Here is a 21,332-nt window from a genome sequence, read left to right as displayed (position 1 = left end):
CATAAAATATTGTTAAATAAATTATCTTATTATGGTTTTAGAGGCATTGTTTTTGATTGGTTTTTTCTTACTTTCACAATAGAAAGCAATCGGTTTGTATCCATAATAATTATAGTGATTGGCTTACAATTAATGTTGAGTACCACAAGGTTCTGTTCTGGGCCCTTTATTATTTCTCATTTATATAAATGATATTCTTTACCAACAGTTTTTGGAGATATCCAAGCCTATGCCGATGATATTGCTGTTGTTTATAGTAAGCCAAATCTAATTAATGAAGCCATTATTTCTAGTGATCTTAATAAAATTAAAATTGGCTTTTCTGTAATGGCTTATCCTTAAATATATCTAAATCTTTTCTTCTTCAGTTTAACCTTTATGGTGTCATTCCAGCTTTTACTTCTATTTTTTATCGTTTTAGTGATTGTTATACATACCCTAATTGTAAGTGTCCCAAATTGACTCAAGTTTCCTCAGTTAAATATTTAGGAATTATTTTAGATCGAAAATTAAATTGGCAATTTCATATTAATTCTTTAGTTAATAAATTAAAATATAGTTCTATGCTAATTTTTGAACTTAGTCATTGTGCTCCTTATCATATTTTGTTAAGTGTATATTATGTTCTCTTTCAATCTTTCTTACAATATTGTATTTCAATTTGGGGTGGCACATATAAGACTTTTAATTCCTATTCACAAGTTGCAAAAAAAGTGTTTTCTCTCTTATTTTTTACTCATAGGCTTGATACCGATTTCAGTAAATTTAACTCCCTCTTTCATATGATAAACTTTATTTATATTTTTTAGCTTTATCTACAATGCATGTTTCTTTTAATAGGCCTTTTAAAGTCACTTCATATTTTACACGACTTCAATCTTTTTTTCCAATTAATGTACCCACACCACGTAAAACAGTTACACTTCATCAATATTTTTATTTGGCACCTCGTATTCATAATTTTATTCCTTATAGTATAAGATCTTCTATTAATCGTGTTAATCAAAAGAAATACTTAAAACAATGGATCTTAAATACTGATGATAATATTCTGGGAACTTTATATTGATTTTGTAAGTTTTGATTTTACTTTATTATGTGTTTAACCATCACAGGACGAGTTAATTCTTTGTTGATGGTTTATATTGATATTTGATTTTTTGTGTCTAATTTATTGCTTAATAAATTTATTATTATTATTATATTATTAATGAATCCACAAGTGGTTGCGGCCCTATGTTCCTTAATGGAATCGATAGGCATAATAATAAATAGTCAATACGCCTACCAAGTAGGCAGGGATACAGGGTTATAATCTATGGAGCACGGTCCTCCAAGGGGCCAGAAAAAGAAGAGGGCTAAAATAATAATAAAGTAATTGATTTAGTAACACATATAGTTATCAGGAATGTTATCATACGTTGCCAACAGCTAAAATATGCACTGCCTGTATGAGAAGATACTATGACTTCCACACTACGTCATTACAGTGTTATGTCATTTAATTCGCTCCATATATCCTTTCCGAAGGAGAAAAAACTTGTTATTTACTTATATAATTATCGAAAGCTGACCGTGAGTAACTTCGATGTCGTGTCCCCGAATTTGAAGGTTTTCAGTACATTTTTGATAATTTAGTGTGCGTAACCCAACGAAGAGTTAATTTGAATAAACCCTTAAATGTGTTGGTTGCCATATCACTATCCATCTCGGATCCAAGTAAAGTAGCCTGACCCACGTCGTCGTACCTTCTCAACTATAAAAACTTGCTTTTGGTCCAATATTAACACAGAATATTAGGGCGGATCATTATATTGTAAAGTAGCTATGATATTTGTCCAATTTAAAATTTTATGTCGTTATGAGAGTCATGAGAGAGGGTTACACTTCTTAAGTTTCAAAAGACTTCTCATAAAATATTCCCTTCGAATTTGATTGACCTTGTAACCACTATGAAAAATAAGAAATAACTCCAAATTACCCTATTTTTCTAGAGTGACTGCAGATCGTTACTCAAAGCTGCATTTGTTTTTCCAGCATAGTTTACAGCTTTTAACAATTCATATTTTTTCTGCTTAATATTATTGTTTTGTGCCCTTTTGAACCACGAAAAACTAAAACTTGACGTGTGCTCAGCCCAATCTATCGTATTTAATTACGTAATTCACAGGCTTGCGCGAGTTTAATGCCATTCAGCGCTAAAATGTAAGGTTTAAACTTTTTCAGTCATTTTTATGGTACTGTAAATATTTTTATTTGTTAAAAAATGTAACTAAAACCACAAAGTAATAACAATCAATAAGCCAGCTATATTCTATAACCATTAGATTTTAACTGGCTTTATAACTGTTACATAAGTCCCTCAAAATCCATTAGAATTTCATATAAACTGTTTCACAGGCATTTTGAAATTAAGTTATGTCTCTTATACGATATCGAAAAAAAACAAAAAAAAAGAAATTATACACCGTTCATATATGACAACTTTGTTTTTTTATTAGGTATAAATTAGATGAGGTAAAATATAAAACTACTTAATTCTGAAATAGCGTATGTTATAGGTGGGCGTAGCAAGTGCGTCTCACTTTATAATTAATAGACGAAGAAGATACAAGCCTTGAAAAAATTAAATTTCTCGTGGGTATATCCATAATATAGTATTATGAATGTACGTTAGATTCTGTAATTGAAGAAAGGGATGGTAGGTAAGTTATTAAAGAGAACTTACAGCACTATTATTATGTACGGTGTGTTTAATATTTTTCTCTATTTTCTTAGCAAATTAATTTATTAAAACTTATCCAATATAAAAATTTGGATTTACTATCTATATTTTCATACTACGTTTATTTACACAAATCACTAATAGTGAGGTTCGTTTTACTTCTAAATATATGTCTACAAAATGTGACAACGTGTTCTATACTGTAACTGCAGTTAGGGAGTTTAATGAAATAGAATAGCGACTTCTTAAAACTTTTAAACAATTTTATTTAAACCTCTAAAAAAATGTTTTCTAGTTTATTTGTTTGGTAGCATTGCTAACTAAAGAATACACTGAAATGTTATATGAATATCTAGTTATTATATGTGAGACGCCACTAATTGATTTTCTCATGAACGATTAGATATATCATCATTTTCTGTGGCTCTTGAGCAATTCCATGTATAGTTATCTCTTCTAATAGTTCCCTTGTGGACCAACGGTAAGTTTAAGGCTAAAATATGGGGTTCAATTCCATATGATAGATAGAAAACAAGTAGCCGATTGTGTAGTTTTGTGCGAAAATAACAATAACTCTTCTAACATATACGCAAACATACATAAACCTGCATTTGTCCTGCAACTCTTAAGTTATTCTGTATGTAGTTCTCTCATCTAATACACACAAAACCATATAATTCTATATGATGTCTTCTATGGCTCCTAAATTATTTCACACTTAATTTTTGTAAACTTATTTTGTATTTCCTCATAAACATGACTCAGAAACTACCTAGAACTTATCTACTCCATTTTTAAGAGTTCTTGGACAGATTTATTTTTCTCAAAAAGGTCAATTTTTATTTTTTTTATCTTGATTTCAAATGCATTTATACATCAGTGCTATAATCCGTTAAGAACAAAACTCAAAATTCACAGCCGTGACCCACCCAATAAGCCCGACATGGTCAGATCGTTAGGGCGCTCAATTCGTAATCTGAAGGTCGCTTATTCCGGGTTCGAATTCCTGTCACACCAAACATGCTCGCCCTTTCATCCGGGGGGGAGGCTTATAATGTGGTGGTCAGTCCCGCTATTCTTATGTAGAAAAGAAGTCCAAGAGTTCGTGGTGGGTGGTGATAACTAACTGCATTCCCTCTAGTCTTACACTTCTAAATTAGGGACGACTAGTGCAGCTAGACCTTGTGTAGCTTTGCGCGAAATTCAAATCAAACGAACAACCCACCCAGTAGTGACAAGTCCTTCACCCCGCTTGTCAAAATTTGATTTGTCGGCTTCATCATTTTTCAATATTAATTTTGTTAGCATATGATTTGTAATGTTACAATAATCTAATCTTCATCTATTATTGACTGGTGATTTGTGTTTCGCCTTATTCTTAAGCTTTTGAAAGGAACAGAGAACTTCTGTAAAAAAACTAACTTCAATGAGTAATCATAACATCGCTTATATTAGAATTATGATTTTTCTTTAGTCACTACTAGTTATTACGATTAAGCGATGGCATCGCACACCGCCTAGAAACACATAAAATGGACTAAGGTTTAAACTGATGTTGTAACGTTATAAAGTTAGTGTAGAGTTATCTCAATTGAAGTACGAAGATAAATCGTTTAATAATTTCTTTACATTCTTGTTTGATGTCTTAGCGATGGTTTCTTGCCTTCTTTTGGGGTGCTTTTCTGTCTTCAATCACAGGAGTATTCCCGGCTTTCTTACTGAGATCCAACATAGTTTGACATCGTAACGATACGGATGATGTTATATCATCTACATAACACCATGAGTGTTATGGGAACTTTTTACTTCACAGGTTTTTAGATGGTATAAAAAGTGCCAAAATGTATGAGTTACTTATGTCATGTTAGTGATTGATTTCCATTAAAATGGGAACAGACAATCAAAAGAGTAACGATTGTAGAAGAAAATATGGAATCAGACTTCGAAATTCGGAAAAATTGAGCGTGACCAACCAACATTTGGCTTTGATATATATTGATACTTTTATAGCTAGGCAACATGATATAAAAGTGATTGTTATAGAATGCATTGTTATCAAAACGCATTAGCTTATCTATATATTAGAAGTTGTTATATGAGGTGCAAGTTTTCTATCTCTTTTTTTTTCCTTGATTGCCTCATTTTAAAAAATGCACATGCATTCACGTGCGTGTATATCTGTCGATTTGCCAGTAGAAGAATTAGTAACTGAATGTTTAGTTTCAGACGTTAACTCTTGTGGCATAGTTTTGTCAATGCATTATGATTAAAATAAGTATGACAGTGCAGTGGCGGCGCCAGGGAGGGCTTGAGCCAAGTCCCCCTTAGTCCCCCAATATTGTTACCTACATATATTCATAAAATATGAAAAACACAATCGTCGTTGTTGCTTAACAATTAACATCAAAGAGACATAGATCTGTAGAACTCAACGTCTTCATTAAAACGGAAGTATGTGTCATGCGTCCCATAGCAACATACTGAATGCACTGAAACGCATGTGCTGCATTGCCGCTCCCTGTGTAATGCCATTCTATCTTGAGTTTTGACGAAGATTAGACAACAACGTTGATTTCAAGTTACAACAGATCATCAGGGATTTTACTTGATAAACCAAAGGTTCCACAGGGATTTACCCATTAATTTCATTTATCTTTTATTGAAAAGTAAAACATAGCATGTATGTATAAGTGAATTGTGTATAGGTCAAAACTATGAAGCATTTAGCTGGTGTTGTGTCCTCTGTGAGATCATTTTGCATTGTGTATCAGCCATCCAAAATTGTACTGATGATTGGCATACACTTAAAATTGTGACTTACAATCCAATTAATGTTATACTTATCATTAGATAATAACCTTACATGTTAACTGACCAAATAATATTTCTAAACAATTCTAGAATGAATTTTGAAATTGTCATTGGGCTATTTAGAAGTGCCTAATTTAATGTAATGTAGTAGTTACATTATTCTAACAGTTGCTTGTCACACTTATGATAATAAGAGCAATATCACAATCACAGTTTGGCCTGTATGAATAATGTGAACTTATGAAGAAACCAGCCTTTCTGTGAAGATCAACTGGGTAGAATTTAGGTGAGCTTCCTCTTTTACATGTATGCATATTTTCATAAACACATTATTTCTAATTTGCAATAATGAATTATTAATCAGAGTATGAGTTTCCAATGAAAACTGCATTGAAAACGCAGTTCAAAATAGCACACCTTTCTGAAATGTACCTTGGTATTTACATTATTATAATTTACCATCTTTACTTCATATTGATGGTATTTTGGGAAGCCCCTCCACAGTTTATCTCAGCCCCCTCTCCCCTCCCCCCTCAGCCCAACGAAAATGTCCTGGCGCCGCCACTGTGACAGTGAGGCCTGGCAGGGCCAGGTGGCCAGAATGAATGAACACGAAAGAAATGTTCAAACAATAATATTACTATTTCATCTTTTCCGAAACATATAAATGAAACTAAATACATAATTCGGCGGGAAAATAATGTTATTTCATCGCATTCTGAAAATGTTATTTGTGTGAATATCCTTAAATCTCTTGAGATAATCAAATATTTGAAAATATGTATTCAAGTTATTGAATAAGGATAAAGCTATGTAACAAAATTTTTACTTTTTCTTGTTCCTGGACAGAAAGTGTTATTTCACAATTGCTTGTGCCTCAAGTAAATGGAAAAGACCTAATTTTTTCTTCAAACTTTGCTTTTGTGACCTGAGTAATGAAATTTTCAAATTTACCCATTTTCCAGAATATTCTAGGTAGGTACAGTGTTGAGAAGCTGATAGAGAATTTTATCCAACTTACAAGAATTTTCAAGAACTTTCTAGAATGTTGTAGAACTTACGAGTATTTTCTAGAACTTTCCATAGTAATATATATATATATATATATAGGGCTCACCACTCACCACTTCAGTTTAGTTCTAGCTGCCTAAGTGAACACATAGACCTATCTTATTTTATCAGAGATAGCATCAAGAAGCTGCAAGCATTCTCCAGGCGCATTCTGCTATGTATGTGCCCAATTTATTAGGACAAGAGCGAAAAAGTACTCTGTGACAGCATCTGCTAAAATGTGTGAAGCCTACAAGGTATATTTCCGTACGTCTGTCGGGGATCAAGACAAACCCTGGGCACCTCGTTTTACCTGTGAGCACTGCAAAAAAACTCTAGAAGGTAAGATGGACAATTTTTGCTTGCTTGAATAGTAAGATTTTATATGATACAAATTTTAGACCTTTTAAAATTTAAATATATTTTTATTTATTTTTTTTAAATTTCCAATGATATAGAAAAATATTACAAATAAAATATTTTGCATGAACCTCTTACACATTAGTTGTGGATGAAATAAACTTATTCTTCATAATAACAATTTTATTTTGCTCTTTTGCAGAATGGTACAGAGGGGAAAAGAGAGCCATGAAGTTCGCTATTCTAAGAATTTGGCGTGAATCCACTGACCACTCAAGCAGTTGCTACTTCTGCATGGCGGACCCTTCCAAACGTCGGGCTGGCAAGAATGCATCTGCTATCATGTATCCGGACCTTCCATCATCCATCGCCTCAGTGCCACACTGCCTTGAGCACCCTGTACGCACTTCGCCAGAGAGAAAGCAGCCATCCTCAGAAGAGAGCAGCAAATCAGAAGAGGAGGTCGACGTTGAAGATCCAGATTACAATTTCAGAGGTGCAGCTGGTGAGAGGAACCCATACTACCCCAACCAAAGAGACAATATATGGGGGCTGATACGTGAAAGTGATTTACATTGCAGTCGCAAATCTCGAAAAACTACTCACTTCTAAACATTTTTTGTTCATTTTTGTATAACTTTAGTATAAATACATGTAAATCTTGATTCATATGTTCTTTTATTCAGACCTTATGTAAACGAAAACGTGCAGATTTGTCCGTTTTTACACAGAAAATTGGTTAATTTCTAAATTTCATTATTCAGGTCACAAAAGCAAAGTTTGAAGGGAATAATGGCCATTTTCTCTACTTTTACAACATAAGCAATTAAGAAATAACACATACTATCCAGGAACAAAATTTGTGTTGCATTGTGTAATGGACCTGAGAAAACGTTTGTCAGCAGATGGCGCAAAATTCATTAATATGTAAATTGTGCTATAGTGATTTTGTAAGGGTATAAATAAGCGATTCTTGCAAAATAATGCGCATCTGATTATGATTCAGTAAAACACGTCGATGCAGATAGTCCTTGTGTAGCTCTGCGCAAAATTCAAACACAAATATACATAGCTCGTCGAAACATGTAAAGTATATGTGACTGTTTCCAGTCTCGTCGGAGTTTTTTCCTTTTATACTGTACAGTAAATTATTTAGTATTTTATTGGAAGTTTGAGACTTGGAACAGATCCATTTTTATAATTGTATACAAAAACTGTTGTTTAATAAAAACTGAGTTTTTTAACGTTGAACTTTACTGTTTAAGGCGCTTCTCGCCCGAACGTCCTATTAAGGTTTTGTAAAATTCCCCACGATCTCTATCATGAACCATCTTAGTGTTTTCACACATGTATAAGGCAAATTATATTGTACAGTTTGGATTTGTTGACCATGAAATTACATATGGAAACGGTAGTTTTTGTATGTTTCACTGCATGTACCATTTGTGGAATTGGGCTATAAACATAGAAGGCGTAAAATGTGTACGAAAAAACGAAGCATGTGGAAGGTACGTAATAATAAAAGTTCTCATTGACGGCTGTAATTTGAAAACATGTGGTACTTTTTCTATCATTATTTACACTTAGAAAGGTTGTATGACTAATATTAATTCTGATACATTGCCAATATTTGCCAAAACTACCTTTGTTATGTAACAAATGTTATGTTATGTTGGTATTTATAAATTTAAGCAGGAAAATTCGAATACTAAGTAACACCTCCCAAACATTGGTGATTTCACCCTTTTTTCATCATAAACATACAACAATGGGGATATGGCTTGTTTGTTTGTTTTTAATTGAAAAATATAGATAAAGACTTGTATTATCTGTTCATCGATATTTTTAGAAACTAATATTTATGGTCTGTAAGTTATCTTAAAATACTGTTTGTTTGTAGTTAAGCGCAAAACTATACAGTGGGCTATCTGTATTCTGCTCATCAAGGATATCGAAACCTTATTTCTAGCGCCGTAAGTCCGCAGACAAATTGCGGGGATGTCATTGCGAGGATAGGGATTAGGGGGTGTGGCAACAAAAATTTATTTTCAGTAGATATTATATGGCATATTTTCGTTTTCTCATATGGGGTGTGGCTGACATTGCAGGCACAAGGATAGTGGAATGCTATGTTCATGATTCATAAAATTAGTGGTACTTACAATTTAACCATTACCCGAACATATTCTTGCTGTATCTTCTAAAACCAAATGAGCGGCATATGTACTTAATGTATCTGATCAAGATTAGGATTCTGCTGACAAGAGTTGTACGAAATTTACAAATGAACATGTTGGACAGATTACATGAAGTTAAGGTTTGTTTCAAGGAGCTATCGTATACTTTGCAAGCGATACATGAGGATACTTTTGTTTGTACATGTAATCATAGAGTCTCCATTGTGAAACATAAAGTGATATGCATTATCTGCAAGTATTTTAGATGTAATTAACAGGAAACAAGTACTCTGGTTATCACATAGATCTACACATTAGTAGCAGTCATTTTTGGAACTATTACATGGCAGTTATTTAACATTTTATAAGCTGTTTGTCATATTAATCGTTATATTTGAGCAAATAATTATCCAAGTCTGACATGAATCATTTTAGAATTTTATTAACACCTATCTTTTACATTGAATTGAATTTTCTTGAAATTGATATAAAACAAGCCACTAGGTATTATTATAAAGAACAGTTACACCGGCAGTCAACCTCTCGTAAAAGACTTTTAATTGTCTACGCATGACTGACTTACCACAGCAGTCCTAAATTAGGCGGTAGAACAAAGTGCAGAAGTGATTAAAATATGGTATACTCAGAATACGAAAAAGGCAGAACGTGCTTATTACCACGTGCTCGGCTCGCGCCAATATAAAGAGTTAAAAGCTAATAAAATATGACTTGCCAAGATTATAAAAGAGACGGGCGAAAGGCTGAACTCGGTAATTACAGAGGTAATTACTTTTCCTTGAACATAAGTAGGCGCTAAGTATTAATTTATAATTCTCTATAAAGATGAATGATAGGGGAAATGAATAAGGATTGAATTCATGCAGAAAGCTAGTACAATAATTAAAATATGAGTATGTGTGTGCAGGAACTTTCAAACAACTAAGAGTCTCACGTAAGTGAAAACCAAATAAAACTAAGTTACAATTTATACTATGGGAAGGGTAAAATTTATCTTACTAAGAGAGAGCATCAGAATATTGAGTACCCACAGACCTGTAGGGTCAAACCGTCTATGAGGTTTGACTTCTGTTAACAATACCAACATGTGAATGTGTGCATATACACACGTGTGGGCGCACAAGCCTAATGTCTTACATATAAAACTACCATTAGCTTTATGTAGCTAGTAATGGAGGGAAACTTCTCTTAAAACAAAATAACTAGTTAAAGAAATAAAATGAATAGAATATGTAACTATAATGGAACTATTGAAAGAGATATGTAATCACTATTTCCTAAGTTATAATATAATAGGAAGTTAGTTATATAAACAACATAATAAAATATAAGATGCGAGTTGAAAAATTACAACCGTTATGCCTCTATACTATTGTTGCTATTGTTCCCGCTGGTGGCAGGCCAACTTCAAGAACTAAGAGTCAGTTAACATCCTTTATAATGTAGTTATAGTAATTTGTTTTATTTTTATTTTAAAGTTTATTATTATTTCATTAACTGCAATTACCTTTCCTAAACGGGCTCCAGATTGTGAATGGCGGGTTTTTAAAAGTGAGATATCGTTTATTTTAGCATAAAGCTCCAACATTGATATCAAAAATTCACGTGGTATTTTTCATATATTTATTTAAAATATCGTCCAAACTATATATACACATATGTACTAGCGGGAATGGATCCTTTAGAAGTAGAATCCACAGTCGAAGAGATACTCTGTTTCTCAGATTAAATTTTTGTACTTATACATTGTGTTGGAAAGAAATTCAAATTTGAACCCATGATGCTCCCCAGCGGGTCAGCGGTAAAATTGTGGACTTACTAAACACTAAAATCTGGGTTTCGATTTCCAGTGATGGATAGGGTGTAGATAACCTACCGTGTAGGTTTGCGTTAAAATAAAGAAACCCACGACGTCCGAAACGTACACCACTACTGTCTGCAGTCATATGGGAAGGTCTTTGCTCATACAAGAAATGAGAAAATGATAGCAATATTACAGGCTATTAAGATGAGATCACTTGGGGTATCAGTAAATCTTATTCTTTGCAGTTGACAAGCCATCCCTACCTGCTTATTGTTAAAAAAAATAATTTATTATCTACTGAAGATGGAAGTTGTCAGATCTGATAGAATATGTATCTTCATTATTGTGTGGATTTGTTTGTTTGTTTTTTTCAATTTCGCGCAAAGTTACACGAGGGCTATTTGCGCTAGCAGTCTCTAATTTAGCAGTGTAAGTCTAGATGGAAGGCAGCTTGTCATCACCATCTGCCGTCAACTCTTAAGTTACTCTTTTATCAACATATCGTGGGATTGACCGTAACCTTATAACGTACCCAAGGCTAAAAGTGCGAGCATGTTTGGTGTGACAGGGATTCGAATCCGCGAATCTCAGATTACGAGTCGATCGTCCTAACCACCTGGCAATGCCGGGGCCCTATTGTGTGGATCCTTCATTGGCCGATATTTATCTTACATGGGCAATTTAATTTGTGCCTTGATTTCTACATCAAGAAGGGTATGTGCTTTACTTTTGACTGCATGGATACTGACATAAATACGTATGTGTGCATGTATCTGTATATGCTAATATTTTGTTGTACAGATTAATAATAAATAAGTTTTTATACACTCCCGAATGTCGGAAAAAACCTACATGACAAGTGGTCTCAATTTATTAACAGAATTTCTATAAAAAAAAAACAACAACAACGAACAGACTGTAATTACACGGTAAACGTTATATGAATTGTAAAGCAAGTGTATATGGCCTATATTAGTATGCAAGTTGGTCGATGTTATGTTCACACTGCATGTAAACATATTTCAGTAGTATATGTGTTATTAATATCGGTCGGAAACAAACTAAACTAAACATTACTGGCTTTGATTTCTTTTTTTTTTACTTTTAAATTATTGTGAATAACAGCTTGCAGTTTTAACGAGTAATCTTGTTCTGTGCCATAACAGACACTCTCAAGTCAATCTCTCCAAAACCATTATCTGCTTTCTAGATGATTTTACTTGCAAATCACACACATATTCTCGGCCTCAGTTAGAGATGATTAAATTAAAATCCACATTATTCTTCTAATAGAGCGGCATTTGCCTTGAAAAGGAATACATAAGTGATGAATAATTATTTATTTAATTCTGTAATCATACCGACAGGAATGAATAAAATGTTTTTTAACTTATATATTTCCTCATATACTATCTCAGATTTGCTCGCCACGATAATTTTCAAATAAATTAATTACAATTGTAAAAATGGTCTTAATTTCAGTCTGGTTCTAGAGTTGAACGAAAACTCTTTATTTATCAGCAGCATTTCTATGATGTCCAAAGCTATTTCAATGCTCTGTACAACTGATGATCTTTGAGATTTACTCAAAGTCATGATGATTTATCATTTTCATTGTTATTGATAATTCTTTTGGTGTAGGTGTTAATTGTACATCGGCGTAACTATCAATGTCTGATCTCGCCACTTATAACTTGTATCTGTGTGAAACGCGTCTTTTACTAATTTTTGAATTAATTTTCGAGATTAAGTGAACGATTCCAGAACAAAAGGTCAAAATGAGCTGTGAAACCTTTAGTTTCTGGGCAAAAATAGGGATGCCAGTGTATTAGATTTAAGTTTTGACACTGAAGTATATGGCATCACTTCAAAACATCAGATGTTAATGTTTTGAAAGAGAAAAAAATACAACGAACACAAGAACATCGTATACTCAGTAAAGATAAATTGTGTTTTTAAGTACTAAAAGTTTAACTTTTGTTGCTCTGTTAAACATCTATCTGCTTGATGGTTCAGCTGTAAGCTTGGAAACTTATAACGTAAACATTCGAGGCTTCATCCCTGTGATGAGGTTTTTAAACAAAAAAAAACTTGAATAAAATAAACATCTGTCATTTTAACATATACTTTTGATGAGGTATTTGATATTTTCATTGTGATAAGTAGCACAACATAAAGTTGTTTACTGTTGTTCTTATCGTAAGATTGTTATGAAAGGCATTTCATAACTCACGTACTTAAGATTGCTTATTGGTCCATACGTATAATGGATCAAATTAAAAATATCAAAAAGAATGTTAATACTTAGCATATTGCTATGTACTATTTCCTGTCGAATAACGGACCAGAAATGTAATGGATCAAAATGACAATCTTCAAAAAGGATGTTAATACTTAGCATATTGCTATGTACTATTTCCTGTCGAATAACGGGCCAGAAATGTAATGGATCAAAATGACAATCTTCAAAAAGGATGTTAATACTTAGCATATTGATGTGCACTATTTTTTTTTCCAATAACGTGATAGGTCATTTATGCTCTTCAATGTAGCGAGCTCATTACAGTAATCATGATTCGTCATTATCCTCAATTTATCTTCGTTGCTTTCCATCATGTATAAATAAGGGGGAAAATAGCAAAACCATAGGGTAATTTAATATAAGGCAATTGTAGAATTTTCTCACAACTTTCAAAGTATAGTTCCAAAACCCAGTTCATTACCATTGAAGATTAGAAGAGTTCAGATCATCCACCAGCTTTTCTCTGCAGCTTAATTTGCTTTCACCCCAAAAAATATAAGTTGATCATTATAGTAAACCATTTCTAGTAATAATTATTGTATATAAAAAATATAAATCAGTTAAATAGTACGACTAGCACGTTGTGTGTAAATAAGCATAAGTGAATACAATTAAGAGCCGTATATATTAGATATTATAAATTAGAACCTCTCATGAATGTAAACTTCTTGGGTAAAAATAGAGATGCCAGAGTTATTGAGTATGAACTTTAATCCTGACGTTTATAACATTATTTGATTTAAAACACTAGCTTTTATTATGCTCATATGGAATAAATGGACAGGCTTAGGAGTTCCGATTGTTTAGTTACTATATTTGCTAGTCGACGAGGGTTTTCACTTAACACCAGGTTCTTTTAAGCCGACTTGGCTATTACAGACACAACAGTGGTTGAGACACTTGTTAAAGATTTCATTTTATATATATATTTTAATATGTATTTATAATGCATGTAACGTATATTGTTAAATGTGTAATCCGAAAGTACCGTTTGTTTTCCAAATTTCTAGAAGATTTTTGAGCGTAAGAATCAACAACCTAAATGCCAGAATTTTTGGGCCAACTGAACTTTCTGAAACTTCGCCGTAAATGTTATAAATCGCAACCTGCGGAGAAACAGTTTATTATTGTTGGTTTGCTACAGTCAGTATACTACATACCTCGAACAATATAATTATGATAAAGGCTTATTAGTCGGAAAACTACAGATATTTGACCAGAAACGTTTAAGGATTTCAAACATTACAAACCGTTTAACTTCAGAGAAATAATTTCGGGTGTTTATATTTCCACGAGTACATTAGATATTTGACGACTGTTTGACGACAACTGTTGCTGTATGAACTAGACTAAGTCGGTGAACTGTAATTTTTCATTAATTTTATTTATCCCGCAGTAAATCGGAATTATGGTAATGATTTTTAACACTATTATTTATTTCGAAATCATAAGTTATTATTTTATAGTTCATGTTAAATCGATATTGTGCTGTACAAAGTAGTGGGTGAGTTCACAACCATTTCAATAACTATAATATAATTATTAGAGCAGTAATTATGAAGTTATGGAAATGAACTCTCGCTGACTTAATTATTTTCGAGTATGTGTATAAATAGTTACCATTCTCAAATGCAAGACTTGATCCTTAAAGACCTAATAAATAATTAGATTTCTACTAAATCTCAAAAATTCCTCGAAATAAAACCAAACAAACGTGAGTGCCACAATCACTCATTTCTCTTGAAAGCTGTGGAAAATCTATCTTTCGCTTACAAGACAGCTTGTACAGGTCTAGGAGTTTAGTTGTTTTGTTAGTGTGTGTGTCAAAACTTTGTTCTAGTTTAATGTCTTTGATCTCTTTAAATTGTCTGCACTTCATCTTAAAAAACCCATCTTCTCTGTCAAGTATTAGTTTCACACCTCCGTTTGTGGGATTCTACTCCATCACTGATGTTTAATATTCAAGTTTTTGATCGGTAGATCGATTTAGGAAGACATTCCTTCTTATATAGTTATCCTATTCTCTTTATCACTAGTTGCCGAAATTAAATGGCTAAGTTTCATATATTCAGAATGCAACTCCTAGTCAAACAACAGTTAAAGTTACAAGAGGCTGTTGTATAAATGTTGTTATCGTTGATTTAATATTAAAGAGATTCGTTCTCAATAATTTATATCTAGTTTTGTAATTGACATCTTAAAAATGCTTATGAGTTCTTTCTTGTGTCGGTTGGTAAAGAATTTTCTGAAATGTTTGCAAAGATCAATTACTTTATTTTCTGTAAAATAATCATGACGTAGAGATAACAAATTACAATAATTATCTGTAAAATAATCATGACGTAGAGATAACAAATTACAATAATTATCTGTAAAATAATCATGACGTAGAGATAACAAATTACAATAATCATCTGTAAAATAATCATCACGTAGAGTTAACAAATTACAATAATCATCTGTAAAATAATCATGACGTAGAGATAACAAATTACAATAATTATCTGTAAAATAATCATGACGTAGAGATAACAAATTACAATAATTAGCTCAAAATTTTTTTTCTCGCTAAATCACATAAGAACACGACTTATTTCTTTTTCAAACTGATTTGTAAACCAGGAATTGTTATTTATATTCATTTCTAATTATATACAACTCGGTTTTATTTCAGAATGTTTGGAAACAGCGGAGCATGCAGTGCCTGTGGTCAGGTTATACCAGCCAATGAGTTTGTCATGAAAACGCAAGGAAATGCATACCATTTGAAGTGTTTTGCCTGCGTCAAGTGCCACAGTCAGTTAAACCCGGGTGACCGTTACAATTTGGTCAACGGTAACGTGCTTTGTGAACAAGACTGTCTTAAGATTTTGAAAGTTGGGTCAACAGGTACAGGAGGAACCACACGGAAGGGAAAGGCGCGTGCTAATTCATCCATAAAAGCTGTGTGAGTGACGTTAAACCTAATTTACCTTTCTCAGTTACCTACATGGCTCAACACTGTTCCATCTTTCTGGCTCAAAAACTACATAATTACTATTTTAAGAAAGTGAAAATGTAACTGTTTACTCACCCAGTTGGATCTCCAAGACTACTAGACCAGGACCCAACATACTTAGTTGTATTCAGATCACATGCACATATCTACACCTAATCTCACTTCCACGGAGTTAATACTAATAGCATCTCCTCATTAATGTTGAATAACAAATAACTGAAAATTCGTTTTCCAAAACAAAAGCCGTTGTAGTATTTTTACAGAACTGTGTTTTGCTATATAACTTGTTATGTCCAGTTATAACGACTTAGCGTTGTGTACACTAATTCAACCATGTATTACGCTCAAGTGTAACTACAGCATAGAAAGACTGTTATCGCTATTGATGTGTTATATACAGAGTGCCCAGTGAAGTAAAGCTCAGACTATAGAAGCTTATTAAGTTGAAAGATTGTACGTCTAATGTACAAATTATATATGATAACTCAAAGCTAACATAAAAAAAATATTCAAGTCCAATTACTTTCAAAATAATGTTTAAAAATTAATAAAACATTCCTCTTAAAATAACTGTATTGCACAGAGAGTAAATTTTCCATAACGAGGAACTGTATCGAGGAGACTAATACAGCGAGCAAAATTCATTAAATAAAAAAATAAATGTGAACAATTTTCCGTTGCAGAGTTAGAAACTTTGAAGACTTTACTTCTGTGCCATCAATTTTAAACAACTTTTTCTTTTAAAGTTTCAGTTAAATTAACGTAAGTACAAAGTAAAGACAACTGGTTCTTTGTGGTTTGGATGTAGAAAGTAAGATATTGATCGTTCAAAGTTAGCAGTTTCAATGTGGCAGAACTGTAAAGTATAAACATTATTTATAATGATAAATTATGAGAAAAATAACGTGTTTAGAAAGTGTCTCATATGACAAAAATATTTCGTAACTGTTTTAAGTTCTTAATGATTGCATTTAAAGTTGTTTGTTCCCGATTTTAGTTTGGTAATAAGAACAACAGTGAAGAATATATTAATAGCCTATAGTTTACAGTAATAAGCAAAAATTACCTTCAGTTAGGGTTTTCATTTTATAAGCACATAGCTGATGGTTTGGTGTTGGAATCTAGCTTGTTGTACTACAGAGTGGCGTCCTCAAGAAGAAGGAAGAAAGAGAGAAAACTGAACAGAGGAACGTATATTTATAGTGTTATAAGCTATATTACAATCGAACCAACTAATAAACAGAGGTGAAAGGACAGTGGAGTATAGGGTTCACAGCTGAATATTTATAATTTTATAAACTATGTTACAATTGAACCAAATAAAAAAAACAGGACTGAAAGGACAGTGAATCTGTACAGTTAGATGGCATGACCCACATTCATTATCCTGTGTCATGGCATTGCTGATGGATAACCTGCTGATGTATCGCGGGTAAATAAGGTTGTGACAGCTTCAGTGTTTGCCTTTTACGTCTTCACAAGCAGAACAGACCCCCTGAAAACACAGGTATTTCAGTAAGCTCCACAAAATAATCAAATCAGGTTCGGGTGAGAGAGCTGTATATGGAAAACCTGATTTCATAAAGATAAGACGACCAGTAATGCTAAACCAATGTTACGTCCTCTTTCATACCCTTGACAGTAGTGTTCGTTTAGCTAATTTTTTCATTTTCTTTGTACTGTAGAATCTCACTACTCATCTGTATTTAAAGCCAAGGGCATTAGTGTTATTTCAGATCTCTCTTTTGGAAAGGAGAAGGGTCACTTGTATAATAACGTTTTGAAAGATATATTTTGAATAACTTAAAAAGTCTGAAGCATGATAAGTGTAAATTAAACATTAAAAACAATCATATAACGATTTAATGTAACCTTCAAAGAATACTTTATTAATAACACTCTTAAATCATTAGCTAAAGGAAAACGCCTTTAAATTCTCCTTTTATTTCAACACATGTAAGACTTAAAGAATTTTTGTGACATCCTGAGTGTGGTTGTTGTCTTTATCAATTTTGACAACACTTGTTAATAGGCCTACACATTATATTAAACTTCAAACAGAGCAACTAGAACAATCTGAAAACCTGAATTTCATGTTGCGAGCTCTGCTGCATAGTATTGACCACTGATTGTTATCTACTTTCTGTATCGATAATCTGTATGTTATTTGCCATCTTTCCAATAATAGGATGCAATGTTCTTGTCTGTGCACTTCTACCGTTACCATGACTACATAACGCACATTTTTTCGGTGTGCGACCCATATCGTAAGCTTTACATTCCAGAGAGAAATAAAACCTACAACTGTTTGTTCAGAGCTTTATCTGAGTTATATTCAATGTATTTTTCTGTTTAGTTGTCAGAGTGTCCGTCTTATCAGCCTGTCTGTCCACCAAGAATATTTATCTCTTGATCTGCCAGACACGCATTTTTAATTATACTTCTGTCAGTTGAATGAACAATTATCTATAGTTGTCGAAAGTAGAAGTAAATATTTATTTTATTTTAATTTAAACTTGAAAAATAAAAGAGAAAAGGGAAGTAAGAATTGAAGACGTGGCATCAAAGTAACTGCAAGAAGTTGCTATAACGATGAGAGATGTAGCAACATATTAAGTGAACAGAAATAAACTATAATTATTCAGGACAAGCCTATAGAAACAGCAATCACGAAATGCTAGGAATATAAAAGAAAAAGGAAAACAAGCGTTACAATGAATATAGTGACGATGATAATTGAGACAGTAATGAATTTCGATATAGTTGTAAGCCAAATATACGAATAAGCACCTTCTTCCTGTGATTTTTATAATTTTTTTATAGTTCAACAGCCTATATGTAGTAAGTTAGTAAGTCGCACGAAAATTATCGATGGATGTTTGCATTAAGCATCCCTAATTGGGCTACTCTTTACCAGTGAATAGTTGGATGGACCATAACGTTAAAACTTTGGTGCTACATTTAATATTTATCATTTGGTACAAAATAACAATATTCCTGAACTTGCATTAGTTGTTACAATCATGCCGTTGTGTAGTGACTGAAATTCACTTCTGTAGGCAACGATTGTGAAGACTAACCAAAATAATGAAATTTTTTCTCAAGAGTAACCAATAAGATGAAAGAAACTAAGACAAAGCATATGAGGGATTCTAAAGAGCAGCCAATAAAAGTAAAGTTTTAAAACAAAGAACATAAAGATTAACCAGTAGAATAAAACGGTTAACTGATGTAACAAGGTAGTTTGGGTTATTGAAAAACTACCTTACAAGTACTGGCTAAGTGGCTAATTCTTCAATTCGGATAACAGAATGATCATTTAGCGTGCAAGAACTAATGATTTCGATCACGAGATATATAGAAATAACTTCACCACTTTGTACAAACTATATAATGTTAGTATCCAGTAAAATAAACTATTAAGGATAAAAAAAATAGTAAAAGAATTATTAAAACTAAAATAGGATAAAACTAATCAGAATGGAATTATTAAAACGAACAGAATAGAATTAATTAGAAGATAATTATCAAACTTAACGTGTAAAACCATAAATATACAATAAAAAACAGTTATGTATTAAGTTGAACTACTAGAACAAAGTCATATAAAGAATATTAAAAGAGTACAGGTATGCAATTTTAATAAATTACCCAAACGGTTAGTTCCCCGCTTGTACAGAAGCAAGTCTACGGATTTACAACTCTAAGATCAGGAGTTCGGTCACCTCGGTAAATAGCCCAAGGTGGCTTTGCTGTAAGAAAAAAACAACACACACACACACAAATAACTACTTAGAAACGTTTCTAGACGCTAAAAAATGGTAAACTTCTTCACCTGGTGATAACAATAACTGACTTACACAAACTACTTTACTAAAAAAGTAATGGTAAACGCTATTTACCTCGATAAATAATCACACAAAGTGGCTTTACTCTTTTACCAATAACGATCTTTTAATTTTCTTTTTACGCAGTAACCGATGTCAAGAATTTCATCTTGCACATATAATGATAACATAAATTTGTTTTGTAACTTATTACTCAGAAATATATTTTATATGAAACTAATGACACAACATATTTAACCTGTAATGACAACACAAACATATTTTTATTTTCTGATGACGATTCAAATCTGTTGAACAAAATAATGGAAACACCTAGCCTTTTCACCTTTTAAGTTTTTGTACTTTTAAGAGAGGAAAATATGGCATACGATAATGTAACTGTGCATTAAACGTTTCTATGTCATTAGATTTATCTATGTACGAATAGTATGTCACTACTTTTCTTAGAAAAAAGTCTAAACATATTAAGCTAGAATTGTCTATCATTTCCAAAGGAGCATGATTGTAGGTAAACGTACAGCTGATTCTTGGTGATACGAAACCTAAAATAATGATCGTATTCTGTAACGTGTAAAAACCAATTTAACAGGGAGGGATATATAAGAGTAAAAGAATATCAAAAACAACAGTTTTCGTAGAAGTTAAGTTTATTAATTGTGACATAAGAATTAAAACGGATAGAGAGAGGTAAACAAAAGACTATACATCACAAATATGTGAAGAAGTTTAAGGTTAGCCTCTCTCTGTCAAAACAACTAGAAAGAAACTTGCACGAGATGGTTACCATAGTAGATCTGCCATTCAGAAACCGAACAAAACATGCAAGAGCCAGAATAAAACGATGTGAAGACGTAAAAAAATCGAACAGAGATCATGTAAGAATGTCGTTTGATCACATGGACCTTTTATACTTTTCTCGTGAAATCGAGGTGTTTATGAGCAGAGAAAGTGAAAAACGTTTATAACTATAAATGTCTCGTGTTAAGCATAGTAGAGACTTTCTGATGGTATGAGCAACTTCTGATGCAAGGATCTTACGTAAAGTGACAACAAAGGATTACACTGTACAACAATTTTTTAGAAAAGTTTTGCTTCTGAAAAGTTTTGCTGATTGTGACAGGTACCTGGTGGGTATGCACAAATATAGTTTTGGTTTTGCTTCAACTCTGAGAAATAGTTAACTGTTTAATGGCAATGACGTATTTAATTGTGTTTATGTTTCTAATACGCTATTAAGTT

At 32.5% G+C, this 21,332-nt stretch overlaps 2 protein-coding genes across 7 annotated transcripts in view; both read left to right on the top strand.

Annotated features, from left to right (window-relative positions):
* Positions 1-18,562, top strand: part of LOC143245014 (LIM domain transcription factor LMO4-like) — a 105,657-nt gene extending 87,095 nt beyond the window's left edge. For all 6 annotated transcript variants that reach the window (XM_076490760.1, XM_076490756.1, XM_076490754.1 and 3 more), the window contains one exon: positions 15,922-18,562. In XM_076490760.1, the coding sequence (XP_076346875.1) occupies positions 15,922-16,198 (277 nt within the window). In that variant the 3' untranslated portion in view covers positions 16,199-18,562. The remainder of the gene's footprint in view (positions 1-15,921) is intronic.
* LOC143236932 (uncharacterized) lies at positions 6,322-7,558 on the top strand. The gene is made up of 2 exons (XM_076475633.1): positions 6,322-6,928; positions 7,149-7,558. The coding sequence occupies exons 1-2, from the start codon at positions 6,826-6,828 to the stop codon at positions 7,556-7,558; spliced, it is 513 nt and encodes a 170-aa protein (XP_076331748.1). The 5' UTR covers positions 6,322-6,825.
* Positions 18,563-21,332: the final 2,770 nt, after the last annotated feature.

The sequence above is a fragment of the Tachypleus tridentatus genome, chromosome 2 (genome assembly GCF_004210375.1).
Source record: "Tachypleus tridentatus isolate NWPU-2018 chromosome 2, ASM421037v1, whole genome shotgun sequence".
NCBI classification, from domain to species: Eukaryota; Metazoa; Arthropoda; class Merostomata; order Xiphosura; family Limulidae; genus Tachypleus; species Tachypleus tridentatus.
This window is presented reverse-complemented; position numbering and strand designations above follow the sequence as displayed.